The sequence below is a fragment of the Ictidomys tridecemlineatus genome, chromosome 9 (assembly GCF_052094955.1).
Source record: "Ictidomys tridecemlineatus isolate mIctTri1 chromosome 9, mIctTri1.hap1, whole genome shotgun sequence".
In the NCBI taxonomy this organism is placed as follows: Eukaryota; Metazoa; Chordata; class Mammalia; order Rodentia; family Sciuridae; genus Ictidomys; species Ictidomys tridecemlineatus.
The window spans coordinates 133,199,326-133,225,110 of record NC_135485.1 but is presented as its reverse complement, the minus strand read 5'-3'; the positions used below and the strand labels follow the sequence as shown (position 1 = coordinate 133,225,110).

Sequence of the window (25,785 nt, the reverse complement as noted above, 5' to 3'; positions counted from 1 at the left end):
CTAGATACGGCTGACCTCGGGCCCATCACTAACCCGAAACTCAGTTTCTCCACTTGAAAAATGGGCACAAACCAGCACCTGACTGATCACGCAGACCTGTTGAGATAATGCTGTGTGTTGCCTTCTGTTGGCTGCTTGGGAGCCGGGGGAGTGGATGTCAGAGGCCCCGTCAGACTAAGCCCTTTTGGTAGTCCCAGGCCTGTCCTGAGCACCTCAGTCCCTGGGCTCTGGGCTCTCCTGCCTCTTGCTCTCTGGTCCCAGCAAGTTTATGAATCAGGCTCTGAGCATGGCCCACACTGGCCAGGGCAGGGAGTTCACGTCAACAACTCTTTTAAAAAGCATTTAATCCAAAATACTGTTCTGCTAAAAACATTTTGAGTAAATCAAAGAGACAGGCCATGAATTTTAGTTCCATTTATTGTCACCAAATTTCCAGTACGCGCTCTGTCTCCTCCTTTGTGAGTTAAAATTTTGGTTAATGTGTGGGAACCTGGAAACACGGCCACCATTTGCAATATCACCTCTGTGAAAATATGTGTTCTGAAGGCTTAAACATTTGGCGTAAAATTCCTTTTTGGAGTGTGAATGTTGGTAGAGCATGAGTGTGGGCACGTATTTGGTGTGTGTTTTGAGTGTGTACATGAGTGTGTATGACCACACACGTGTGAACGGTATGAAAGTGTATATGAAAGGGTATATGAAATAGTATGTGTGTGCGCGTGCGTGCGCGCATGCCTGTGTGTGTGTGTTTGTGTGTTTGTGTGTGTGTGTGTGTGCGCGCGCGCGCGCGCAAGACCTGGTGCACTGGGAGCTGTCTGAAATGAGGACTTCTATTTCTCCTCCCCGCTCTAGGTTCTGTTTGATTTCACCCTCTCCTAACCCTTGTGCAAACTTAAGATGACTCAGGTTGAGACCTGACACGGTTGAAAGCCATTTGGAAGCTATTCACAGGCTGTTTCTTTCCTCCTGGGGAATTTGCATAGCCCTGGAAGTCACGCTGGCCTTCAAGGCCCCTCTGTGTCCCTGGGCCTTCTCAGCCCGTCTTTTCTGCATTCACCCAGAGCTAGGGAGCTGGGGCAAGGCAGAGAGAAGGGAGAGTGTGACACTGTGGCTGGCCTGTCACATGCATCCCTCACGGTATTTCATTTATTCATCAGAGGAAGCCCTTTCCATAGTCCCAGATCAGATTATCATTCCCTTTGAAGAAAGCATCCAGAGAAGTATAGCACCTGCCCTACCTCCACGACCCCTGGGGTAGCTTGGGTCACCAGCTCTAATTTTGAACTCTTTTTTCTACACCACACTGGGAGCTGATCTTTATCTCCCCTACAGTTTGTTCTTCTTTTGTCTCTGTCTCTGAGCTTTGGTGGGACATGCCTGGGATATGACAACACCACAGGTCATTGGAATTCAGTGGTGACTCTGCCTGTGCCCAGGACAAAGTGCTTTTCCTGCTGGTTTTTCACATCCAGGATGACAGAGAAAAAGATGCTGCAGCTTCTGAAAGGGGAGAAAACATTCTGTAGGGTTGCTGCAATCCCTTCAATCTCTGCAACATGTAACAAGAGGGGGCCTGATTGCAAGTTTCATTTATCTGAGCTTTGCTCAAGGACTGGCTGGGTTTTTACTGGGTTCTCCAACTGGTCAGGACTTCCGGCAAGATGATGTAGGAAACTCCAGGCTCCCGGAGAGCCTTCTGGGTGTATTTTTCAATCAAGACTGTTCTGGTGATGGATATCCGCATGGCCCTCATTATTTCCGGGAATCCCTGAGAAGGAGGCATTTTTCCCGTGTCTCTCTGTGCCTCTCTCTGCTGCCCAGCCTGTTGGCAGCTGGGACAGCCCTGCTGCTGACATCCCCAGGTTGACGAGCTGTCACTTTGGGAAAGATAGAAAAAAGAGAAGGTGGGGCTGAGGGATACTGCTGGGGGATGCAACGGAGAATGTTTCCGAGGGAAAACACTTGCCATTCAATGTGTCATTTTTTCACCAATTTCCAAAATGATCCAGAAATAATTATAGCAGAGAAGCAGTTCTTTAACATTTTTATAATTTTTATATCACCAAACCTTAGCCTTTCTGATTTGCCTGACCTGGAGTATAACTTTGATTACAAATTGATTAAACAATAAACCTAAATTCTTTCTTAGAAATTTTAGGGCGGGGGGGGGCGGGCTCAGAGGCAGAGCGCTCGGCTGGCATGCGTGAGGCACTGGGTTCGATCCTCAGCACCACATAAAATAAAATAAAGTTAAATAAAAAGCCCTTATTAAAAACTTTTTTAATAGATTTCTTTCTTGTTTATATAGATAATGTTACTACTAAAAGGCAATCATAACCAATATTGTTCGCCCTCTAATTTCCCTTTCCTTACAAAAAATGTAAGAAATGCCTGGAGTGTAGCTCAGTGGAGGATGTACTCAGCATATACAAAGCCCCAGGGTCAATCCTCAGCATCAACACACACACACACACACACACACACACACACACACACACACACACACAACGGAACACATACTAGAATGATCTATGCTCTATGTGTACTACATTCAGGTAAAATGCTTCTCCTCTTCAGCCAGTCCAAGGGAAATTTGGAGAATCTAATTTTGGTGGGGTTTTGTCAATGCAGCGGCAGTGGTGTTCCAGCAGCGGGGGATCTGGGGAGTCCATCGCTGCAGAGCGCCAGGCGAGTGGTGCCATCCAGGGCTGCGCTGTTTCATTCCTTCCTGGAGGCAGAAACTGCCTGCACTGGCCATCAAGCTCCCGCAAGTCAGATGCAAGGGTTTCAAAGCACTTGAGGCTTTTGTTTATTTAACCAGCTCTTAGGGGGACTGGGGACTGCCTGCAATGGTCTGGGAGAAGTCAGTCAGCTGAGGATTTGTCCAGAAAGTGGTACAATTGTCGTCCAGTGGGGAGCCCAGGAAGGTCAGTCTGGAGCTGCTGACTTAAAGGAGTCGTAGTACCCAGGAGCTTCTCACCACAGGAGTTGTGTACCCCCCCAAGCAGCACCCACAGCTCCTCCTCCTGCTGTGGGCCTCTCTGAGCACTTCTCTGTCTTTGAGAGCCCTCCCTGCTCCCAGGCCCAGCCTAGACCTCTCCTTCCAGGCCTGTCATTTGGGAGGTTATTTTAGTAGGTGGTGATGTGGGTTTGGGAAGGCTGGTTTGCAGCTTAGAGTCCCTGCCATGTCCTGAGAGGCAGAACCATGAAATAGAGAACACAAAAAAGTTTCAGGCCTTGGATCTGCCTCCTTACATAATCTCTGCCTTCAGGGATTCCAGGGCAAGCTGAAGACAACCCAGCAGGCTGGAGTGCAGCTATCTGGCCGTCCCTGGGCCCGTTAGGGATGTGGTTCCTTGAACTCTGCCCTGAGCTGGTTACCCTATTGCCTCAGTGCTTCCTTCATGAATTAGTTAAATATAATTTCATTTTTATTTTTATCTTTTTTTACGGTCCTGGGGATTGAACGCAGGGCCTCGTGCATGTGAGGCAAGAGCTCTAGCCCTGAGCTGCATCCCTAGCCCTAAATAACATCTTTGATGTATTTTCATTTTATATTGTCTAAGAGGCATGATTTTTTATTTTTGAAAATATCTTTAAATATTATGTATGTTATAGGCAAACTAATTTTCTGAATTTTTTTTTTTTGTGTTTTACTTTACAAACACATTTTTATATGCTGGGTGCTCTTTTAAGTACTTTATGTGTTAACTAATTCAACCTTAAACTATATCAATTGGAGGCTCACAATCTTGCCTGGATTTGTGTCATTGTTAAATGTGGGAATGTGAGGCTGAGGCCCCCCAAATTTCTAGTTACTAGGTGCTTTCTGCTATGGGCTAAATGTGTCCCCCAATTTGTATGTTGAGAATCCACTCCCCATAGGATGGTGTTAGCAGATGGGGGAATTAGGGAGGTAATTAGGTTTAGATGAGATTATGAAACTAGGGTCACCATGATGGGGTTAGTGCCCTTTCAAAAAGTAACCAGGGTGACTCTGGAAGTGGAGGCAGGAAGATTATAAGTTTTCCAGCCTGGGAAATTTAGTAAGATCCTGTCTCAAAATAAAAAAAAAAAAATAAAAAGGGCTGGCTCAGTGGTACAGGGTCCTCAGCCCTAGCACTAGGAAAAAAAAAAAGGTATCCCTCTGCAAACCAGGAATAGGACCCTTACCAGGAACAGAAGTGGCCAGCACTGTGACCTGGGAGCTCCCAGCCACCAGAACTGGGAGGAGTAACAATTGCTTAAGCCTTGGGTCTATGGTGTCTTTGTTATAGCAGCTGGAGCTGACTCAGACACCCCTCCAACTGAGCAGGGGGGTGGGTTGAGGAAGGATTCCCCAATTTTTTGGGGGGGGGGTAAGCTGCATCATTAAGAGCAAAGAATTGTCTTGACAGAGCAGAGGGGGCTGTGATGAATGGACTCTGCAGAAACCCTTGGCTGGGGAGGTGGCTGTGGCACTGTCCGGACAGTGGAGAGGCCTGGCCCAGGGTGGTGGCCAGTCGCTGGGCTTCCCTGGAGTTCATCCACCTTAAAACGTTGGCTCAGCTGTTTCCATGAGGGCCCTTCCTCGGGACAGAATCCAAATTTGTTTTTTAAAAGCTATGTCATGATGTCTGAGGAGCACTGAGGGGACAGTGGGAGTAGCCTGGTACAGGGGACAAGGCACACTTGGAGTCTGCTGGACCTGGGTTCAAATCCTGGCTCTGCGGCTCCTCCCTGGGTGAGTAAGGTTAGAGTGGGTTTCAATAAGCACTGAAACCGCCGAGTGGGATTAGGGACAAGCTTCCGGCTTCTTCCCCAGGAGGTGAGGCCTCTGCCAGCCTGTCAGGGTGCCTGTGCCAGAAGGAAGGACCCAGAGAGTTGGAGAATGGCTGCTCTGCAGGGCTCATCCCGCAGGGGGAGCTGCCACACTGCAGCTGGCCACCAGAGAGCCTTAGGGCAAGTTCAGGAAGAACCTCAGGAAGTTCAGGAAGTATCCGTGGTCAGCTATGGCTCTGGGAGCTCCAGGCCGGTCTGCCATCCGGGTTTCTGTTCCGGTGCAAAGGCTGCTTCCTCAACTCTGTTGACTTTGTAAGGAAGGAAGGTCAGCTTTGCAGGACTCTAAGGTGATCTTCCCTCACTTCCTGCAGGGTTCTGGGAACCAGGACATCCCTGGGAAAGATGGCAGGGAATACCTTCCTGCAGGCTGTTGTCTCTTCTTTCTCTACCTGTCAGCAAAGTAAGAGTCACCGGCTGAGTGTGAGTGTGTATGTGTGTGTGTGTGTGTGTGTGTGTGTGTGTGTGTGTGTGTGTGAGGGGGGGGGAGAGGGAGGGAGGTGGGCTCAGTTTGGGTTTCTACTTGCCCTTGTCTGTGGCCCTGGGGGGCTCAGCAGAGCAGTGGGCTCAGGACTACCTGCTGCCTCCTCCTTCCCCAGGGTGGGCAGGGAATGGAACATTCCAGAGACTAGTTCTCTGCCTCCTCTGTGGTTACAACCCACAGCCCAGCTCAGGGAGCACTGAAAGGGAGGTCCCCTGCAGAGGGTGGGGCAGATGCATTAAGTACCAGGGTTCCAGAGGCCATGTTGTTTCTGCTTCTGAACCTGGTTGTGATTTCTTGAAACCTGATCTTTTAATGAATGTGTTTTCTTCAATAAACTGCCTATGGCAGGCATGATTATCATGTTAAAAAAAAACTCCTGCAGAAATATGAGCTTTAGAGTAAGTAATTAATTCTAAATATTGAAAGCATCTTCCCACTAGGATTACTCAGGATCCTGGTTGCTTGGTTATGTAGAGGGCCGCTTCTCCACGGGAGACGCATTTGCTCAATTCCCGGTATTTTACCTACCAGGCTCGGGGGGCTGGGTCTGAGCACAGTGAGCAAGCCTTCTTACCAAGCATGCGTACTTCTTGATTATTTTCCACGTGTTCACGGGCCAGGAGGCAGGACTGAGTTGGGGGCTGCTCGGATCACACCCACAACTGGAAGGCCATCGGCAACCCAGTTAAGGAGGGAGTCTGGACTCAGTGTTTGCCTCATCAGTCTATTGTGTGAGTGCGATTCCTTAAACCTTCAGATATAAACCTTATGGTTTGGTTCCCAGTCTTCTGTGGAGTAGGGAAGGATGTTGGTTACTGACTGAAGAAATAACCTGGCTCTACGTAACCTGTCCCCGTTGCGGGAATCAGACGGGTGGAGAAGCAGCAGGCAGCACTTGGAGAGGAGAACGCCCAGCTTGATTTTACCCCAGTGCGCCCAGAGACCAGACTCCACATTTGGAGCGCCCATCCCCAGTTTTTCACGACTTGGATAGGCTATCTAGTGTCATGAATTCTCTGGTCTAAATGATACAGAGTTGCGAGTGGAGTTTCAAGTGGGAAGCTTAGAGTGTGATAAGGGGAAGAATTGGCTCCTTTTTCAAGGTTTTTGATAAATCTCTAGCCTTGGGCCAGAGCTTCCACAGGGGACATCAAAGGAAAGTGGTTAGATCCCAGGGGGAGTCATTTAGAATGCACAAGGAGGGAGTGGACGGGCCAATCCAGTTCCCTGAGGGAGGCTGACTAGAGAGGGGCGCTGATCCCAGGCACTGATTCCCAGGACGGTGTCCTTAGTTTACTTTGCATCAAGGCTTACACAGGCGGTCCCAAGCCACAGGTGCTGTCATCCTGCCACTGCAGAGAGCTCAGGGCAGGGCCACGAAGCCAGGGACTCCCTTATCCCCACAGGCTTCTGTTTGCTTCCTGGAGAAGGGGAACCAGAGGATGAGGGGACTCGTGGCCAGGTGGGAAGGGAGGGGGGAGGCGGGGAGAATCATGGCTTGTGGTGGACGGTGGACGGGGAATGTTTGATGATTGTGGGGGAAGAGGGAGAGAGAGAACTGTGAGCTGGGACTGAGAATCAGAATTTGCCACTTTTGCCAAAGTCTGGTGTTTATGGAGTCTGGACACCAGGTGACATGTATAGAAGCAATTCTATTTGTTTTTCAATTTTTGGCAGTACTGGGGACTGAACCCAGGGCCTGCCCATGTGGGGCAAGGACTCTAACTATGGAGCTACATCCTCAGCTCTTTTTAAAAATGTTGAGACAGGATCTTGCCAAGTTGCCCAGGCTGACCTTGAACTTGCATCTTGCCTTAGCCTCCTGAGTAACTGGGATTACAGGCCTGTGCGACCGCACCGGGTATAGCTCAAGTTTTGAGGATGGACAGATAGACCTCTATCTGTCTGGTCCAGCCACTTATCAGCGAGGTGCCCCTGGCCAGGATACTCCACCTTTTGATGTCCCCTTTAGAAGGATAAACAGGACACTGGACAGGAAGTGTCCCCCCCCATTGGTGCCTGGCCCAGGGTAGTGCTCAGCACAGTGGTTACCATCTTAAGCTCTCTTGCTGCAGAGAGAAGCTGCTGGATAGAGAGGTAGCCCCTGGTGGTGGTGGAGGCGGGGTGTAGTGAGCATTGGTGGAGGTCAGGTATCTCCATCCACTCTCCCCAGTACACAGGTATCCCCTGGAGAAAACCAGGGAAGAGGAAAGTCAGGCAAAGCAGGTAGTGACGATTCTCAAGTGGTTTTAATCAACTCATGAGAAGGGAAATAAAATCAAAGTTTCCAGCACAAAGGTGAAAGCCACCGAAAACATACCTTGGAGAAAAGATTCCCTCTTCAACAAATGGCGCTGGGAAAACTGGAAATCCATATGCAACAAAATGAAATTAAACCCCTGTCTCTCACCCTGCACAAAACTCAAAGTGGATCAAGGACTTAGACATTAGAACAGAGACCCTGTGCCTAAGAGAAGAAAAAGCAGGCCCCAGTCTCCACTGTGTTGGCTTAGGAACTGACTTCCTTAACACAGACTCTAAAGCACAAGAAGTGAAATCAAGAATCAGTCAATGGGATGGACTCAAGCTTCTTCACAGCAAAGGAAACAATCAGTAATGTGAAGAGAGAGTCTACGGGATGGGAGAAAATCTACCACACGTGCCCTAGACAGAGCACTCACCTCCAGGATATACACAGAACTCAAAAAACTTAACACCAAAGAAACAAATAACCCAGACTCCTAGGACTATGGGCCAGGGAACCGAATGCACACTTCACAGAAGAAATATAATCTATCAACAAATGTATGAAAAAAATGTCTGATACTTCTAGCAATTAAAGAAATGCAAATCAAAACTGCTTTGAGATTTCATCTTATTCCATTCAGAATGGCGATAATCAAGAATTCCAGCAACAATAGATGTTGGCAAGGATGTGGGGAAAGAGGTTCACTCATACATTGCTGGGGGGTCTGCACATTGGTGCAACCACTCTGGAAAGCAGTACGGAGATTCCTCTGAAAACTTGAAATGGAACCACTGTTTGATCCAGTTATCCCACTCCTTGGTTTATACCCAAGGGACTTAAAGTCAGCATACTACGGTGACGCAGCCACATCAATAGCAGCTCAACTGACAATTGCTGAATGATGGAACCCACCTAGGTGCCCTTCAACAGATGAATAGATAAGAAAATGTGGCATATAGACACAATGGAATATTATTCAGCCTTAAAGAAGAGTGAAATTATGGCATTTGCCAGTAAATGGATGGAGCCGGAGAATATTATGCTAAGCAAAAGAAGTCAATCCCAAAGAACCAAAGGCTGAATGTTTTCTCTGATATGTAGATGCTAATTCACAATAAGTTGGGAGGCACTATGGAAGAATAGAGGTATTTTGGATAAACAGAGGGGAGTGAAGGGAGGGGAGGGGATATAGAGGTGGGAATGTCGGTAGAATGAATGAATTACCCTATGTGTATGTATGAGTGGTGTAACTCTATATCCTGGACAACCAGAAGAATGAGAAGTTATACTCCATTTATGTAAGACGTGTCAAAATGCATTCTACTGTCATATATATCTAATTAGAGCAAATAGAAAATCATTTAAGAATAAATAAATAAAGCTGCTGTGAATATTGGTGTACAGGTCTTTATAAAGAAAGATTTCATTTCTCTTGGGCAAATACCTCTAAGTGGAATGACTGGTTGTACACTTAAATAAAAAATTTCCTTGCAAACTGTTTTTCAACATGGTTGTACCATTTCACATCCCCACCAGCAGCGTTTGAGAGTTCTAGTTGCTCTACACCCTTACCTGTCTTTTTAAAGTGGCATTATCTTTTTAATTTTAGATGGTCTCCTAGGTCTAAGTGTTATCTGACTGTGGTTTGATTTGCATTTCTCTGTTATGCACATGCCATAGCTTTAACCCAACATACCCCTTTCTTGCAGACTATTTTGCTCTTCAGGTTGGAAAGATGGGATTAAAGTGCAGGATCATTCCCCCAGCAGTCACTGGGTCACCAAAGTTTGAGAGAATGTTTCGTGCACAGTGAATAATGCAGCCCCACCCCTCACAGGTCTGTGCCCACCACAGTTGGAATGGTAATGGGCCACCCACCACTAGGGCCCTAAAGACCCTTATAAAGTATAATGAGTATAATGGAAAGTCACTGTAGGGTTTAAGCACAAGGGAAGCATGATCTAATCTCTTACAAGGATGGCTCTGCTTGCTGAGAGTGGTCTGCACAGAAGCATCAGTAGAAGCAGAGAATTCACTGAAGAGGCTACTGCAATAGTCCAAGCAGGAGACGCTGTGGCTCCAGCCAGAGAGACAGCAGATGAAGGGGAATGGTCAGATCCAGATCTATTTTGCCATAATGAAGGCAGAGTGTAAGAAAAGTGTAAAAACCGATCCTTGGATTTTTGGCCTAAGCATCCCCAAAATGGGGCTGAATTAACTGAGATGGAGAAAGCTGTAGGAAGAAGGCTGTTTTCAGGAAAATTAGGAAGTGGTGTCCTGACATGCTGTGTCTGTGCTGCAGCCAAGAAGAGGCACCGTATCTGCTGAACTATTTGGATTATTACTGTACCCTAAACTGACTAAGTCACCGTGGTTTGCACCTCCGATTAGAGATAGAGAGGAGCTCACTGGGCGTACAAAGCTGCATTTTAGGAGAGATCTGAGCGGGAAATATAAATTCATCTCCATCACGATGATCATTCCAAACCATGGATGAGATCATGAAGGTAGTGGGTGTAGGGCAAGAAGGAGGAGGACCAGGACCTGAACCCAGAGCTCTCCAGCATCGGGAATTGAGGATGATGCTAGGACCAGCACCCAGAGCTAAGGAGATCATGGAGGCTCTACTCACATGTCAGGTGACCCTCGATAGGTTATATGTGCAAATTAACGAACCCAAAGAGCAACAACCAAAGCACTGGAGAGTGAATTGGGAGCCCCACGTCATGACTCGGGCTTAGTGAGTAGTCAGCTTCCCCAAGGTGAGTGGCTGGGAGGAAGCTTGTTTTTTTTCTATTTTATTTTGAGACGGGGTCTTGCTAAATTGCTGAGGCTGGCCTCGTGCCTTCCTCCTGCCTCGGCCTCCTGAGTGGCCGGAATTACAGGTGTGCTCACCATGCCCAACCTTTCTCCTGGGGAATCCTCAGATGACAGGCCCTCTATGTCGTCTTTCTGGGACCATTTTATTTCTCTAGAGAAAACTCTCCACGCCTTCTTCAGGAGTGAGCGTGGTGGGGGAAGGCTTGGTGCTGCTCACGATGTGGATTCTCACTGTTTTCTGGACAGACTTGTACCCCACCCTGCACAGTGCCTGGAGGGCCCTAGAAAGTCTCTGGTTCAATTTCTCCCAACAGTGACCCCCCCAGCTCCTGGGATGGGGGAGAAGGAGGCAGAGAGCGGAGGTGTCGGGAGCGTGGTGCTTCTTGGCCTTTCAACCAATCTTCTGTTTCAACCTTTGGCGTCTAAGGCACTGGTCTCCCATCCCTGAGCCTCTCCGGGATGGGAGCACGGATGCTCCCAGCCTGCCCCGTTCTTTCTCCCCACATTCTGCCCGCTTAGCTACTGTACCCCCATGTACTGTCCTTCCTGCAGAAACTTGCTCTAGATGGCTGTTTCTATTTTTTTTTTTTTTTTTTTTATTTTACCAGCACTTGAGAGAGACTTCAGGAGCGAAAAGAAATAAACTTGAATTTCACCTGCCATGTTTAACAGGGAGTCTCTTCAGTGTGGTCTCCGTGACCTCAGAGGCCCGGGCTCACAGCCTTCAGCCACCCATAGCTGCTAACTAATTCAGGAGTCTTTTGTTTTCATGCGATTTGTTACTTACTCTTTCTTTACTTATCTTTCTCCTTTATTTAGGAAAGTGAGACTCATTTGTGATGGTGACGTAAAATTCTTTCTTTCCTAATTTAAGTTTTAAAAGAGTCGATTCATGGAAAACTGCTCCATGGTACGTGGAGAGGTGACTGTCTTGACAGGGATGGGTTAATGCTGGAAATCTGGGAGATGCCACACTATTTATAAAAATCATCACAGGAGGGATTTCAGGTCTCCTCACTTTGTCCCTCATGATCTGAGGACTTCTTCATGGGCAGCACCAGGCGTCCAGCAGGCTAGCTCCCTGGGCCACTTCTTGGTTCTATTTTTATTCCTCCAGTTTCCATACATTTGATTTTCTTTCAAGTTGCTACTCTCGCTATATCTGGACTCCTCTTGTCCTAGAAATAAAGCTGGACACTGTTTCCAAATATTTCTCTTAAGTTGCTATTTATAAAATAAGTATACAAACCCAGTTCCTTTGTTAGGAGTGTTTCGTTTGGTTTGATTAATCGCAGAGAAACCGTCAGGGTCTGTGTGATAAGAACACCCCTCCCCCACATCAGGGCCATTGCAGACACAAAGGGCACCTTGGTGGTTGCCCTGTTTTCTCTGTGAGGTTGAATGGGGACAGCTCTACTTGCTTCCCTGGATTTCTTCTTGGATATTCTTCAGCCCTACTCAAGTTCTGGCCTTGGACTCTAAGGTTGAGGATAAATCTGGCCAAATCAGTTTGCATTCATTGCTCGTGACGTCATTTAGACTTTATCTGAGGAGGTCCGGCTGGGGATCCTGGGGTAACCAATTCTTTCTTAGTAACTCTACCTCTCTTTAGATCAGCTCCCTGAGCTCTGCAGCCCCCTGGAGAAGGATGTACCTTCCATCTGGTTCTTGGGGACCAAAGCATTGATACCTCCAAGCCTCTCCTGAAGGTGTCAGGACTCTGACTTTCACAGCAATGTCACCTTCCCCTAACCTTCTTCTCTGGCTGCCTTTGCTACCTCATCAGCAATCACCTCAAGGTGCCCAGCAACCCCTCAGAGCCTGCTTCCTGTCTGAGGCCACCTGGGGTTGGGGAGTCCAGGTGACAGAGATGAGTATCCTCTAGAGTTCTGCACCCCTTTGCCAAAGTACATTTTTATAAATCACGAGAATCATGACTATAGTTTTTCCAAGAAACATTCCTTTGTGCTACTGTTGAACTTAGAAAATTCCATCTTGTCTAATTTAAAACACCTCGATTCCTTTACATGGGAGACTTTCATTACATCTAAATGGGAGAATCCAGGTAACAAACTGATCCTGCTGCAATTTGAATATGTTTCCTCTGATTGTATCTTCACTGGAAGGAAGCTCCTGACTCACTCTTTCACAAGCTTGTGGCCACTATTAAGCTTCCTTCATCTCTATTTTGAGGCTGGGTAGCACTAATTTTTCTTCTTTTGTTTTCCCCCCCAACCACTTTTAGATATTTCAATTGTTCCCTTCAGACTAAAATTTTTAGGATTATTTATTAACCTGGAGCTTAGAAATATATATATAGAATATCACACAATGGTTTCACTGGGGCAGGGAAAGGTAGAAGAATCACCTCTGACCTAGGGCATATGGTGAGGTTGTTTACTTGTACAAGTAAGGTATGGAGTCTTTCTACCTTGGCACCTGTACTCAAAATGGAGCAGCTTATGGCAAACTACTGCTTTACAGAATGTACACCTATCTGCTTAATGCTGAATTATTCGGTTTTTGCCCCAGATTAACCTGCCACAGGGCACAAATAAACCCTGCCGTCATGAATCTAGGTACACTAGAAATATTAGCCTCCTCTTCTTCTACTATAGTTTTTGTATTTTATCAGTTCACTAACTTTTTACAGTCTTTTCAAATTCTAATCCTAAAATTTTAGAAATTAAGACCAGTAACCTTAATGCACAGCTGAAAACAATGGAGAATAGGAAAGTGTCATGATCGAGCTGTCATTAACATAGACCATGTTTGTGTCCTTCCACAATATCAGAATTTATTGAATAATACTAAATTCACAAGAGACACCACTTTCCTCGGTGGCAGTTCACTGAATATGGGCGGGCCACCTGGTCGTCATAAGCCAGGCAAGCACAGGTACTTTTATTCCAGTCTTAATTTCTAATAGCTGTAACATTCAAGTCACACGCCACATTTTACAATTGTTTTAGTCAGCTTTTTTTTTTTTTTGCTGCTGTAGTTAAAAGATCTGACCAGAACAATTGTAGAGGAGGAAAAGTTTATTTGGTAGCTCACAGTTTTGAAGGTCTCAGTCCATGGGCAGCCAGTTCCATTCCTCAGGGGTCAAGGTGAGGCAGAAGGTCAAGGCAAAGAGAAAGGGTGTAGTGGAGGGAAGCAGCTCACGTGATGATCAGGAAGCAGAGAGAGACTCTACTCTCCCCAAAGCCACACCTATGGGGACCCACCTCCTTCAGCCACCCCCTACCTGTCTTCAGCCACCACTCAGTTAAGCCCATTAGGGGATTCGTTCACTGAATGGGTGTAAGCTCTCATAACCCAATCATTCCTCCTCTAAGCCTTCTTGCATTGTCTTACACATGAGCTTTTGGGGGACACCTAACATTCAAATCATAACAGAACTACACACATACACACACACACACAGACACACACACATACATAGGTTGCAGAAAGGCTAAGAAAGGGTTAAGAAGTCCCCATAAGGACTTCAGCAGGTTGAGCTGAGAGCAAAGGAAGAGAGCAGATACAGATGCAAAGAGTCACTGAGGGTGGTCAGAGTATGAGAACCAGCCAAGAATTGGTTCAGGGTGCAGAGCTGTCGAAGCTCAGGAACTGATTCTAGGCCAAGGCCTGGACTGCCGCAGTTTCAGTGTCGGTTTGAGGTGTCAGCTTGGAGTGGGACTTCTGTGGTCATCATGGGCAGGAGAAACTGCACTCAGCTAAAGCCTGAGGACAGAGATTCCGACGTTCATCGCTATGGCAATTTTCCTGGGAAAGGCCTGTGATGAGTGACCAGGATGGTCAGAGTCTTACAGTGTCCAGTCTCAGTGTGCCTCTCCTTTTATGGTCTCCAGTGAGGGTTTCTCACCTGGCGAAGTTGATATGCTCCTTGTCTTGACATGATTTGGGGTGTCCATGTGTCCAGCTACTTCTTGATTTAACTTGATAAGTTGGCACATATAAGTTATTTATCAGTGCCTTATGGTCGTGCTGGGCATATGGTGAGGTTGTTTACTTGTACAAGTAAGGTATGGAGTCTTTCTACCTTGGCACCTGTACTCAAAATGGAGCAGCTTATGGCAAACTACTGCTTTACAGAATGAAGTCACAGGTTTAGGCACAGCCTGAAAACTGCTGTTTTATACATCACAGAGTAATTTAAAGCAGGGTAAAGCCTGCTCTTCACAGAAAGGTAGTGATATTTTAAATTTTCTGCAACTTCAAGATCATAGAAGTATGGGCCATTAACTTTTGTAGAAAATGCAAAAACATAGAGAGAGAGAGAGAGAGAGAGAGAGAGAGAGAGAGAGAGAGAAACATAATACGTCCCTATTTTTCTTGAAAGTGTGACCATCTTGGACATGAGCTGAAAAGCCCTACACACTAAGTTATTTAAAGGGAATTCCCAAAATGACGAAATGACTCTGGGTGATGAGTTATTCCAACGCTAGCACCTTCTACAAACACCTAAGTGTGCTTGTCATACAAGATCACGGGGGCAAGAGGTACCTGGAATTTAGGGGAGGTGCCGTCTCACGCTCCTGTGTTCATCCCAAGTCTCCCAGCAGGACTGCAGATGGGTGGGCGGAGGTCACACGTGCCCACACACAGGTTCCCTGACAAGGAGTCATTTAGACAGTGCCTGGTCCTTGTGGAAAGACGGACTCTCTCTCGTCCAGAGTCTCTTCTGAGCACATTGATCTGTGGCTTTGGTCCTTGGATGGTGTCATAATCCAAAGACTTGTGGGGGTCCAAAGTCCTCAACCAGGGCCATCTGTGAACGTCACACATAGCCCTGAACGCGTGCAGTGGCTGCTTTAGAACGCCGACTCAGCAAAACCAGGGAAGGGAGAGGGAGGAAAGCTCCTGAAAAACCTCCTTGGTGTTGCCTGGTCCGGCTTTAGTTTTTTCAAAGACGACCCACTGTGAGCATCGGGATTAGGAACTCTCTAGGGCTGATCAGCTTTCTCCTTTGGAGAATGTTCGTTCTGATTTTCTGCATGAGGCTGTTGCAAGGGAAGTTTCATGTTGTGTGTTCGCTGGAGATTTGTCAAGTAGAAAAAATATCCAGAAATGCTCTAGGCCAGCGTTTTCCCTCATCCCAAAGGAAGACACTAAATAATCTACGAAGGGAGTGAGGAAAACATTGGAGCTTCTATTTATTCTTAAAATCTCATCCTTTAGTTTTATGGTGTGTTTTATAATATATGTAATATTCCTTTCCAGCCATATGCCCCAGATTCTTAGTGGTTTAACACATGGGTGTTAATGTCTGGCTCATGTCTGGCTCTCCATGGGGGTCCCCTGGTGACCTACCTGGTCACAGAGGCCCCGCTTACTCCAATCTTTGTACCCATCCAGGTCCTCAGGCTCTTCTTGGTTCAGTCAGTGGGTGCAGAAAGGTAGCTTAGCATGACAGCTGCTTGACTGTTTGGCCTGGAAGGGACATATTTAATCCCCTCACTTCCCGTTGGCATGCAACCCACATGGGCTTCATAGCTGCGGTTTCCCCTGTCTTTGTTGTCAGCTGGCCCCCCTGTGACATAGGACATGTATGTATTTTTATGTGGCTGGGCAGCTGTGTTGGCTATGCAAAAAGTTTGGAAACTCGTGTTTTAGAAACTGCCAGATCTGGAACAGCCAGGCCATGCTTGGATTTCTTTCCCCCTCCCAAATGATATAAAGTTTGTAGTTTACTTCATCACTAAGACTAGGCCCAAATGGCAAAGGCTACCTAGTCTGGGACAGCCTCACTGCTCCCAGGTCTTGGACCCAGGCAGAATCTGTAGTAGCCACATGTCCCGAGCCCCCAGGGTACAGGAACCTTGGACACAAGTGTTTCAGCAACTCTAACGGCTCAATCTCCATCTCTACCTGACTGTCCCTTGGGGTAACCAACGCTTCCCAGTTTTTCTGAGACTTTCCCAGTTTTTGTGCTTAAAGGTTCATGTCCCAAAAAACTTCTCAGTCCCAGACCAACCTGGAAAATTTACCTGAGATGGTTTTGAAGCTTGAAGTTCCACATTCTGGAAATGTCCCTAGTCCAGGCAAACCAGGACGGTTGCTCCCTGTGGATGGCAGGCTGTGTCCTGCTCTGAGTTGCTCCTTGGTGTGTAGAGCTATGGTTTTCAGCCTGTGCCTAACTCTGAGTTACTCCACTTTATAAAGCAGTAGGTTGCCATGACTTACTCCATTCGGGGCACAATGCCAATGTAGAATTAATCCACACCTTGTTTGGGCCAGTCAACAACCACCATCTGTTCAGCACATCCACCAGGCACAAACTGGAAATAACTTATTTGTGCCAGTTTATCAAATGGGGAACATTGAGACCAGTGAGCAATTCAAATCAAACCAGAAATATCAGATACCAGGAAGTCATCGATCTCAAAGGACATACTCTCCCCTCCTAAGACCTACAAAAGAAGGAGCCCCTCAAGAGTGGACACAGAAGGCTGGGGCTGGAGCTCAGTGGCAGAGCACTAGCCTCTCAAGTAATATTCCTTTCCATAAAAATAAACAAATAAAATAAAGACATGATGCCCATATATAACTACAAAAAATTAAAAAAAAAAAGAATGGACACAGCGTCCCTCTGACCTCCTCACCTTGTCCCTTGTCATGAGCCTTGCCCAGGAAAGTCACCACAGTGATGAATTTTTGACTTTCTGACCCTGGATTCAGCCCAGTGTGGTTTCTCCTGCCTGTAAGAATAACACGAGGCCCTCTTCAAATTGATACTTCAAGTGACACTCTGGAACTTCTGTCTGTCCGTCCAGACCCTTACTTTAATAATTCTGCAGAACTAGTTCCTTCAAACCCTTGTCTGATCACCTACAGAGATTCTTTGCCTTCCTAGTTGCTCTCCACCTGTGGCTTCCTGAACCCTTTCTGTTGCCGTGTATCTCACTGTGTGACGTAGGATGTGTGACTTGAGTGCTATTGATATGGAAATGAAGATTGGAGAGGAATAAAAGAATTTGTGATCACCTCAGGCAGGACACCAAATGAGCCATGAGTTTTTTGGTGAATTAAAGCCAATGAAAGTGATTCCGCTTATGAATTTATTGTCATTCAATAAATTCTGACATGTGGAAAGACACTAACGTGTTTGGTCTATGTTAATGGCCTCGCTCACTTGTGACACTCCCCGACTGTCCTTCTAGCAAAGCTTCATTCTGATATTGTCCCCTGCAAAGACTCGGAGGCCCCTGATGTTGTGACAAAAGATAACTTCCTCCTGATCTTTCCATGGGGACTTTAAATTTCAGAAGAACACAGGAGGCTGTGACCAGAGAATGAGCAGATGCAACCTGTTTCCCTCAGTGTGGACGTAGAGGACTGTCCGTCGATGGTCAGAATCAGCTGTACCCTCTGTTCCCACATGAAGGGCAACTGATGTGTGGATGCTGTGGCTGCTTGCTGTCCCCAATGGGGAAGTTTTCTGGGCTCCCTGTGACGTGAACATGGGATATGTCTGCCTTCATGACCAGAAGGAGGCTGCAGACGATTCCATACTGATTTTCATGTTCATGAAACTGTAATTAGTGGCTGGTGGGACTGTTGAGGACTTGTCAGGATTTCACCCCTTGAGTTGAAACATGTCTGCTGACAGCTGACGGAGGTGGAGTTATCACAGGGCACACAGGGCACCCAGGGCCACATCAAGCAGGGCTTGGACTCAGAAGAAGAGCTGGTGACAGAAGATGTGATGACAGGGGGGAGGGCTGGGGGAGGTGACGATGAGCAGGTAGAACGGGATCCTGGTGTTCTCTGCAGGTGGGCAGCAGAGAGGATCGTCAGCTAATGCAGGACCCCTGACAGGTGGGCAGAGAGTATTTCAATCCCCGAAAGATGACAGCAAGAAAAGGCTAGAGCCGCATCTCACAGGGACCAGGGCTTGAGGCAGGTCAGCCCCAGAGGGGCCTCGGGGCAAGTACAGCGAGCTCAGCTGGGCCGTGAGGTCAGGGCGAGACCAGCAGTGGGAACAAAGGGAACAAAGAGACCCACTTCTTGGCCGAGGAAGATGCAGAGATATGGTGCCAACCTGCCCCAGGACCCCAGGTTTTGCCCTCCGTGAGCACAAATGGAGTTACACTGCTTTTGAAGGTACTTAAAAATATGAATTTTGAATTAGAATATGTTGTGGAAAAACTTAGTCCTTTTGGGGTAACTGAGGGTACATTATGGACTGTAATAGATAATGGGGCAATTAATAGGACCCAAAAAGGATCCTATAGGATTCCTATGAGGTGGAAGGATTAGAGCCTTCCTTTGCTAGCCTTCTCTTTCTGCTCACGGAGAACAGTTCAATGGAGTTAGTCAAGGAAAAGGAAATGGCAGGAAGCTGCGAGCCCAGGTATTTTTTAGGTAGCAGCAGTTATTCCGAGTACACAAATTTATCAAGTATCTTCACTTAACCTGTTATAACCACTTACAAACTTAAGAGGTCATTAATTAAAAAAAAAAGACAATCATCATCAAAAAGAGAAAATCATACAGTTATAAGAATCAGCAGAAAGAAGACTCTCGGTTGCTTCTTTGAGTACTAGAAAGTTGGACTTCTGGTTCCTGGGAGTATTAGGCTCTGAAGGAAACCTTCCTTGGGTCATTAGTAGCCTTTTGGGCTTTACAAACCATAAGAAAAGGAAGAAGAGAGGATTTTTGCATTTACACGACTCATTTTCGATTTTCCGGGGAATTGACAATCACTGCTGTATGGGCCCTTAGAGAGCCATAGGTGGACCTTGCTCTTGTTTTTTTTTTTTTTTTTTTCTGGGGGGTTTCAAGTTTCCCCTTGTGCTTCAGGATTCTGCATCAGCCATGGCCTCACTTATACCAGCCTTGAGTTTGTTAATTATGCGTTTTTCTCGCCCAGCGTTAAGAGATGGTTGAAAGATGTGGGGGAGCTTTGTCCCATGTGTTGAGACCTCATCTGGTGAGGTTGAGTTGACCTGTCCACGTTTTCTGTGGAATTATGGACAAGGAAGAATTATAGACAATGTGCTTTGTAATTGTGTTTCCTCCCTCTCTCCCTCCCTCCCTCCCTCCTTCCTTCCTTCCTTCCTTCCTTCCTTCTTTCCTTCCTTCCTTCCTTCCTTCTCTCTTTTCCTTCTTTCCTTCCATTAAGAAATAAAAAAGACAGCTCATGGTGACAGGGGCATCAACTATTTCTGGGTCAATTACCCATCACCTTGAGTATCGAGCCGTGAGGCTTATTTAAGGAGGGATGTGGGGTCAGTTGTGAATAATCCTGTGACTGACTGTGACTCTTCCACCAGAATCTACCGTGGCCCCTCTACCTGTTACCATGAAGAGCTTCCTGCTTGTGGTGGGTGGGCCAAGAGCTCAGCCAACCTGACCAAGATCCCTTGGGGGCGGAGCTCAGGGAGGAGGATGAAGAGGAATCATCTTTTTTTCTCTTTGTTAGGTTCAGAGGAATTATTACTATGCCCATTTACTTAAAATAGCAGCAAATTTTCCATCTGAGTCTTCTATGAATAAAGAAGGTTTGAGCAGACATTAAGACAGAGTTTTGGAATCTAGAGATGGGCACACTCTCTACTTTTAATTCTCTGCAATGCCATCAGTCAGCCTGGGCTCTCCTTAGTTTCTTCCTTCATAAATGGAAATTAGATACGTTTACTTCAGGAAGTTTCAGGAGAATAATAATTATAATAGTAATTATTACTTTTGCAATTGGGGATTGAGCCCAGGGGTGTATTGTCAGCTTACGGAGGTGGAGTTATCATGGGACGCACAGAGCGCACAGGGCCACTGAGCTACATCCCCAGCCCTTTTTAATTTTTATTTGGAGGCAGTGTCTCCCTAAGTTGCTGAGGCTAGCCTTGAACTTGTGATCTTCCTGCCTTAGCCTCCTGAGTTGCTGGATTACAGATGGGCATCATTGTCCCCAGCCGGGGAATTACTTGAAGACCATCTTTTAGTGTTCCAAGGCACTAGGTGGAAGGTAATGGACGTGAAGGAATTTTTGAGAAGAAATTTGTTTAATATGAATTAAGTAATCTTTGGGATTGAGCTAAGATACAGAATGATCTTTAGGCTCAGCAGAACTATCATGTTGAAAAGAGCCATAACTCATATCTCTTAGTGGCAGCTTCTGTGTAGGAGAATGATTTGGGCCCTTCTTGAGGTTTACCCATGTTTGAGGCCCACTTTGGAAGATTCATTTTAAACGGAAGGATCATTTTAGTTCTTTCTGCATTTATATTACTTTGTTAGGATAGACTGGATTTTTACCTACAATGAAGAATCAATACATAATTGCACGGTTTCCCACACATCAACCCCTGTTTTTATTTTTTCCCTGCAGGCAAGACTGTGTGGAGCTTTATCCTGTGTTCTTGATTACATTGTGGATGGCGGGATGGTACTTCAATGAAGGTACTCAGGAAATACAAGACAACTCTGTCCTAGTGAATATGGTGCTTAAAAATAATTGAAGAGCAGATAGTCAACCATACAGTTATTGATCCTGAAAATGATTTTAAGCAAAATAAGCCATGTCTGCATAAATCTGTGTGGTAGATTTGCCAACTTTGACCCTTGTGATTTAATTCAATAATTAAAAAAATATTGGAACAAACTATATGCTGGGCACTAGAGGATGAAAAGAACATAATTTTGTCTTCAAATCCAAGAATTTAATTAGAATTAAATTATTAGAATTAAATAGTCACCTGAATAATTATAGTTAATATTTATGGAACACTTACTATGCTAGGCATTATTATTGTTTTTTAAAAAATATCTTTATTTATTTATTTATTTATTTTTAATGTGACGCTGAGGATGGAACCCAGTACCTCACAAGTGCAAGGCAAGCGCTCTACCGCTGAGCTAGAACTCCAGCCCCCGCTAGGCATTATTTTTAAGTGTTAAGTCTCATGTTTAAGATTTATAGGATTTACAACCTACACATGACATAGAGTCTATAACTAATTTCTACTTTACAGATGAGGAAACTGAGGAACAGAGAGGCTAGGTAATTTGTCTAACTAGACTTTTTTTTTTTTTTTTTAAAGAGAGAGTGAGAGAGAGAGAGGGGGACAGAGAGAGAGAGAGAATTTTAATATTTATTTATTTTTTTAGTTCTTGGCGGACACAACATCTTTGTTGGTATGTGGTGCTGAGTGTCAAACCCGGGCCGCACGCATGCCAGGTGAGTGCGCTACCGCTTGAGCCACATCCCCAGCCCCTAACTAGACTTTTACCCAATAGAGGGAAAATAGCCCTAGGAGGGGGTGTTGACATTTATTTGTCCTACAAACCTATGTACCTTTTTAGGAGGATCCCCCCAAAATAGTGCTACTGCTTATAGATAGCAGTTCTACAAACATCCCCTGTTCTTTGACTCGGGGATCCCTGGTGAGCTCCGGGCTCTATCCAAACTGCCAATCCACTCAGTAGGGAGTCTGACCGGCATGGGCCACCTTGGTTGGAGAAATTCAATCCCTTTGATTTCTGGTGACTTTTATGGCCTCATTTATATCGGGCACTTGATGACTAAGAAGGAAACCCCAATCCAGCTGCTTCCAGAGGAAACCCCATCCATCTCTCTCTTGTAATTTTTACTGTCAACTAAGGAATCTCAGATCAAATTCCCACTCATGCTTTTGTCCCTTAACGACACGAATGGAAGTGGCTGTTCCCCCACATGAGGGCATATTAATCACTAATAAGAAAAGCGCCTTTTGATAATGGGATTCTGTCTCGGCCATGTGACCCTTGTGTGTCCCTGTGATGGGCAGAATGAGGCCCACGGCATGGCAGGAAAGGGCTTCTTGGGTATCTTATGATTTTCTTTTCCTTCTTTTTCTTCCAAAGTCAGCTGCCCATTAGCTGCTCCTGGTCATTTTCTTTGGCTTTATGGGAGTCATTCACTAGTTAGGGGTAGAACCCTTCAAGTTCCTCAGACACCAGGCGTCTCTGTCACCAGCCCTTGGCTGGGTCCCCTCTTCTCATCCTTCAGCATCCGCAGACCAGCGTCCTCCCCTCAGGGCCCTTTCTGAAGGTGGCCTCCTCCAGCTCCTCTCTGTCCTTCCCTTTCAGTTTCCCCACAGCTGTTTCAAGTCCGGGATTTTCTCCTCCATTCTTTTGTTTGCTGTCTGACTTTGCTGATAGAATACAAACCCTCTAGGGGCTGGGGTCGTGGCTCAGCAGTAAAGTGCTCACCTAGCATGTACGAGGCCCTGGGTTCGATCCTCAGCAGCACATAAAAATAAATAAATAAATAAATAAAATAAACGTGTTGTGTCCAACGACAACCAAAAAATAAATGTTAAAAAAAATCTTCTAAAGGCAGGGAGCTGCTTACCCAGTCCTTAGAATAACATTTGGAATACAGTAGAAATTAAAAAAAAAAGTCTTTATGAGCAAGTAAAAGTAGCAAACCTAATTCCATCCAGCACATCACAGTCCCACACATGGACATTAATGAGAGGGCTCTGGTGGCTTGCATCTGGGAGGGGCCTTCACAGGGAGGACACAGATATTCGCATCCATCAGGATAGCCAGATATCTTATTGAAATTCCTCCTCCTCCTCCCCCCTCCTCCTTCTTTTGAGCTAAAATTCACAGGTAGCAAAATTCACAGATCTTGAGTGTTTGCTGAGTTTTGACAGGTGTACGAGTCTCTGTGAGCCTAACCCCTGTGGAGGGACAGAACATGGAGGTTTGCTGCTGGTGCTCCCAGCCCTGCCTGTTTTCCCTCCCTTCCAGATGCAAACACTGTTCTGACTTTTTCATCCTTTGGTTTTGCACACGCCAAACCTTCATGTAGCTGGGATCGTGTAGCATGTACCTTGTAATGCTCTACTCCCACAGCAGAATGTTCTTGAGGCCGCCGTGCTGTTGTGAGTAGCAGTGTCTTTTCCCTGCTGACTAACTGTCCACTAGGTGCCTCTACCACAGCTGGTTATCGATTCTTTTGGCTAATTGCAAATAAAGCTGCCATGAACATTCTTGTACAAGTCTTTATGGGCACATGCTTTTATTTCTCTTGGGTAAATACATAGGAATGGAATTACTGGGTCAATAATATGTCTAGTTTTTTTAAGAAACTACCAGAACTTTTCCCAAAAGGGCTATACTATTTTGCATTCCTAACAAAACTGTATGAGAATTCCAGTTGCTCCCACACCCTCACCGCTTTGTATTGTTCTTTTAAAATTTTCACCATTGTGGTGGGTGCAGAATCTTTGTGACCAAGTGTTTCAGTCGTCTTTTGCACTGCTGTAACTAAAAGACCTGACCAGATCACTTGTAGAGGAGAAAGAATTTATTTGGGTGCTCATGGTTTCAGAGGTCTCAGTCCACAGATAGCCAGCTCCATTCCTTGGAGCTCGAGGTGGAAGAGGGTAGTGGAGGGAAGCAGCTCAGATGATGATCAGGAAGCATAGAGAGAGGTCTCCACTTGCCAGATATAAATATATACCTCAAAGCCATACCCCAACTCCCACCTCCTCCAGCCACTTCAGTTACCACTCAGTTAATCTCTATCCCAGGGGACTAATTCACTGATTGAGTTAAGACTCTCACAACCCAATCATTTCTCCTCTGAACCTTCTTGCATTGTCTCGCATGTGAGCTTTTGCGGGATACCTCACATCCAAATCAGAACACCAAGTAACATAATAAATTTAGTTTTGCCCACTCCATAACTTCATGTAGCTGGAATTGTACACTTGTCAAAACTCATAGAGCTATGTGGTATGTCATTGTAGTTTTTTTGGTACCAAGGATTGAACCCAGGGGTGCTTAACCACTGAACCACATCCCAATTCCTTTTTAATTTTGATTTTGAGACCAAGTCTCACTAAGTCACATGGAGTCTCACTAAGTTGTTGAGGCTGGCCTAGAACTTGTGATCCTTCTGCCTCAGCCTCCCAAGTTGCTGGGATTACAGGTGTGCACCACCATGCCTGGCCCTCGTTGTAGTTTTAAGGGGCAGTCTCCTACTGTCGAATATTGGTTAAACATTTTCAGTGGTTATTGGCATTTTGGTTTATCTTCCTATGAACTGTCTATTCAAATATTTTGACCATTTAAAAAGTTGTTTTTTTCTAATATTTTGTTTTTTAGTTGCAGATGGACACAATACCTTAATTTTATTTTTATGTGGTGCTGAGGATCAAATCCAGTGCCCCACACATGCTAGGCAAGCGCTCTGCCGCTGTAGCCACAACCCCAGCCCCAAAGTTGTTTTTCTTTTATTATTGAATTGTATATTTTTTTCAGATACACATTTTGTAAATATTTTCTCTGTCTCCATATCTTATTTTAAAAAACTGCTGCAGTGTTCTTTCTTTTTTCTCTTTCACAGTTTTTGCCGCTATTTTGGGACTGGTGTACATATATGGCCGTCACAAGTACTTCTGGGGATATGCAGAAGCTACTGAAAGAAGGTAAGGAAAACCCAATCATGTTGTATTTATGCAAGATGCAGAAGAGAAGCCTGAGTTTGTTTCCTGATCCCAAGAGCTATCAAGAGCACCAGAGTCATCCATGTGGCCCGAGGCCAGGTATTGCCAGTCCACACAGAGGCATAACATGGGGGAGATGCAGGCCTGAAGCTGCTCTGCATGCAGACTTTCCCAGTCCTGTGACAGTTCTGTATCCTCTCTGTAAAATGCAGGGAGATCATCTTGCCCAGTCTCCATAATCCTTTGAGTGATCAAAGGAGTGAACTGACCTCTGTGGCTGGGCATCTCCTTTAATTTATGTGACAAAGCAAAAATTTCAAATGGCAAAAACACAAGTGTTCTGGGCAGCATTGACCACGTGCCAAGGCTCCCAGCTTCCTCAGAGTGGCCCAGGTGGTCACTCCTTTCCCTGTCCCCCCTGCAGGATGAGTGGTTTGGAGCCGAGTCTGAGGACATTGTCTCTGTTGACTGTGCTCAGTGGCCTGGGGATTGCATACTGCTGGACCTCATATCACCAAGAACCTGAGGTGGCCCTTCTAGCTTCTTCTCTTCCCTTTCATTCCTACAAAAGCTGCCTCCACATGGTGTCATTTGTTAAATAAATAAAAAGAAAAGTCTTCATTTTGTTTTTCTTGGAATGGCTTTGTGGAAACACATCCTTTAGAGAATACATTTCCTGTTTATTTCAGGGTGGAATTTTCTGGGTGGGTCTCTCCATGTCCTCAGTGGACATGTATCCAGCTCTAGTTTTGGAAGTGCAGGTTGAAGTCACGATTGTTTTTGTGGGGACACAGCAACCTGACCTGTGGGCTGGGCTTTCTGTGGATCGCTGACTTAGCCTGCCTCTGAGACAGCCTCTGTCTTGATGGAAAGTTCCCGACAAATATTGCTAAGGCAACCGAGCCTCCTGCTCTGGTGGCTTGGAAGCATGGGGTGGCTGTAAGGGGAGAAGGCAGGTAAACACATAG

General features: G+C 45.9%; 1 protein-coding gene across 1 annotated transcript; it reads left to right on the top strand.

Annotated features, from left to right (window-relative positions):
- The first annotated feature begins 5,119 nt into the window (after positions 1 to 5,119).
- Positions 5,120 to 25,438, top strand: Mgst2 (microsomal glutathione S-transferase 2). The gene is made up of 5 exons (XM_021727913.3): positions 5,120 to 5,221; positions 9,260 to 9,359; positions 20,707 to 20,777; positions 24,718 to 24,799; positions 25,242 to 25,438. The coding sequence occupies exons 1-5, from the start codon at positions 5,164 to 5,166 to the stop codon at positions 25,417 to 25,419; spliced, it is 489 nt and encodes a 162-aa protein (XP_021583588.2). The 5' UTR covers positions 5,120 to 5,163; the 3' UTR covers positions 25,420 to 25,438.
- Positions 25,439 to 25,785: the final 347 nt, after the last annotated feature.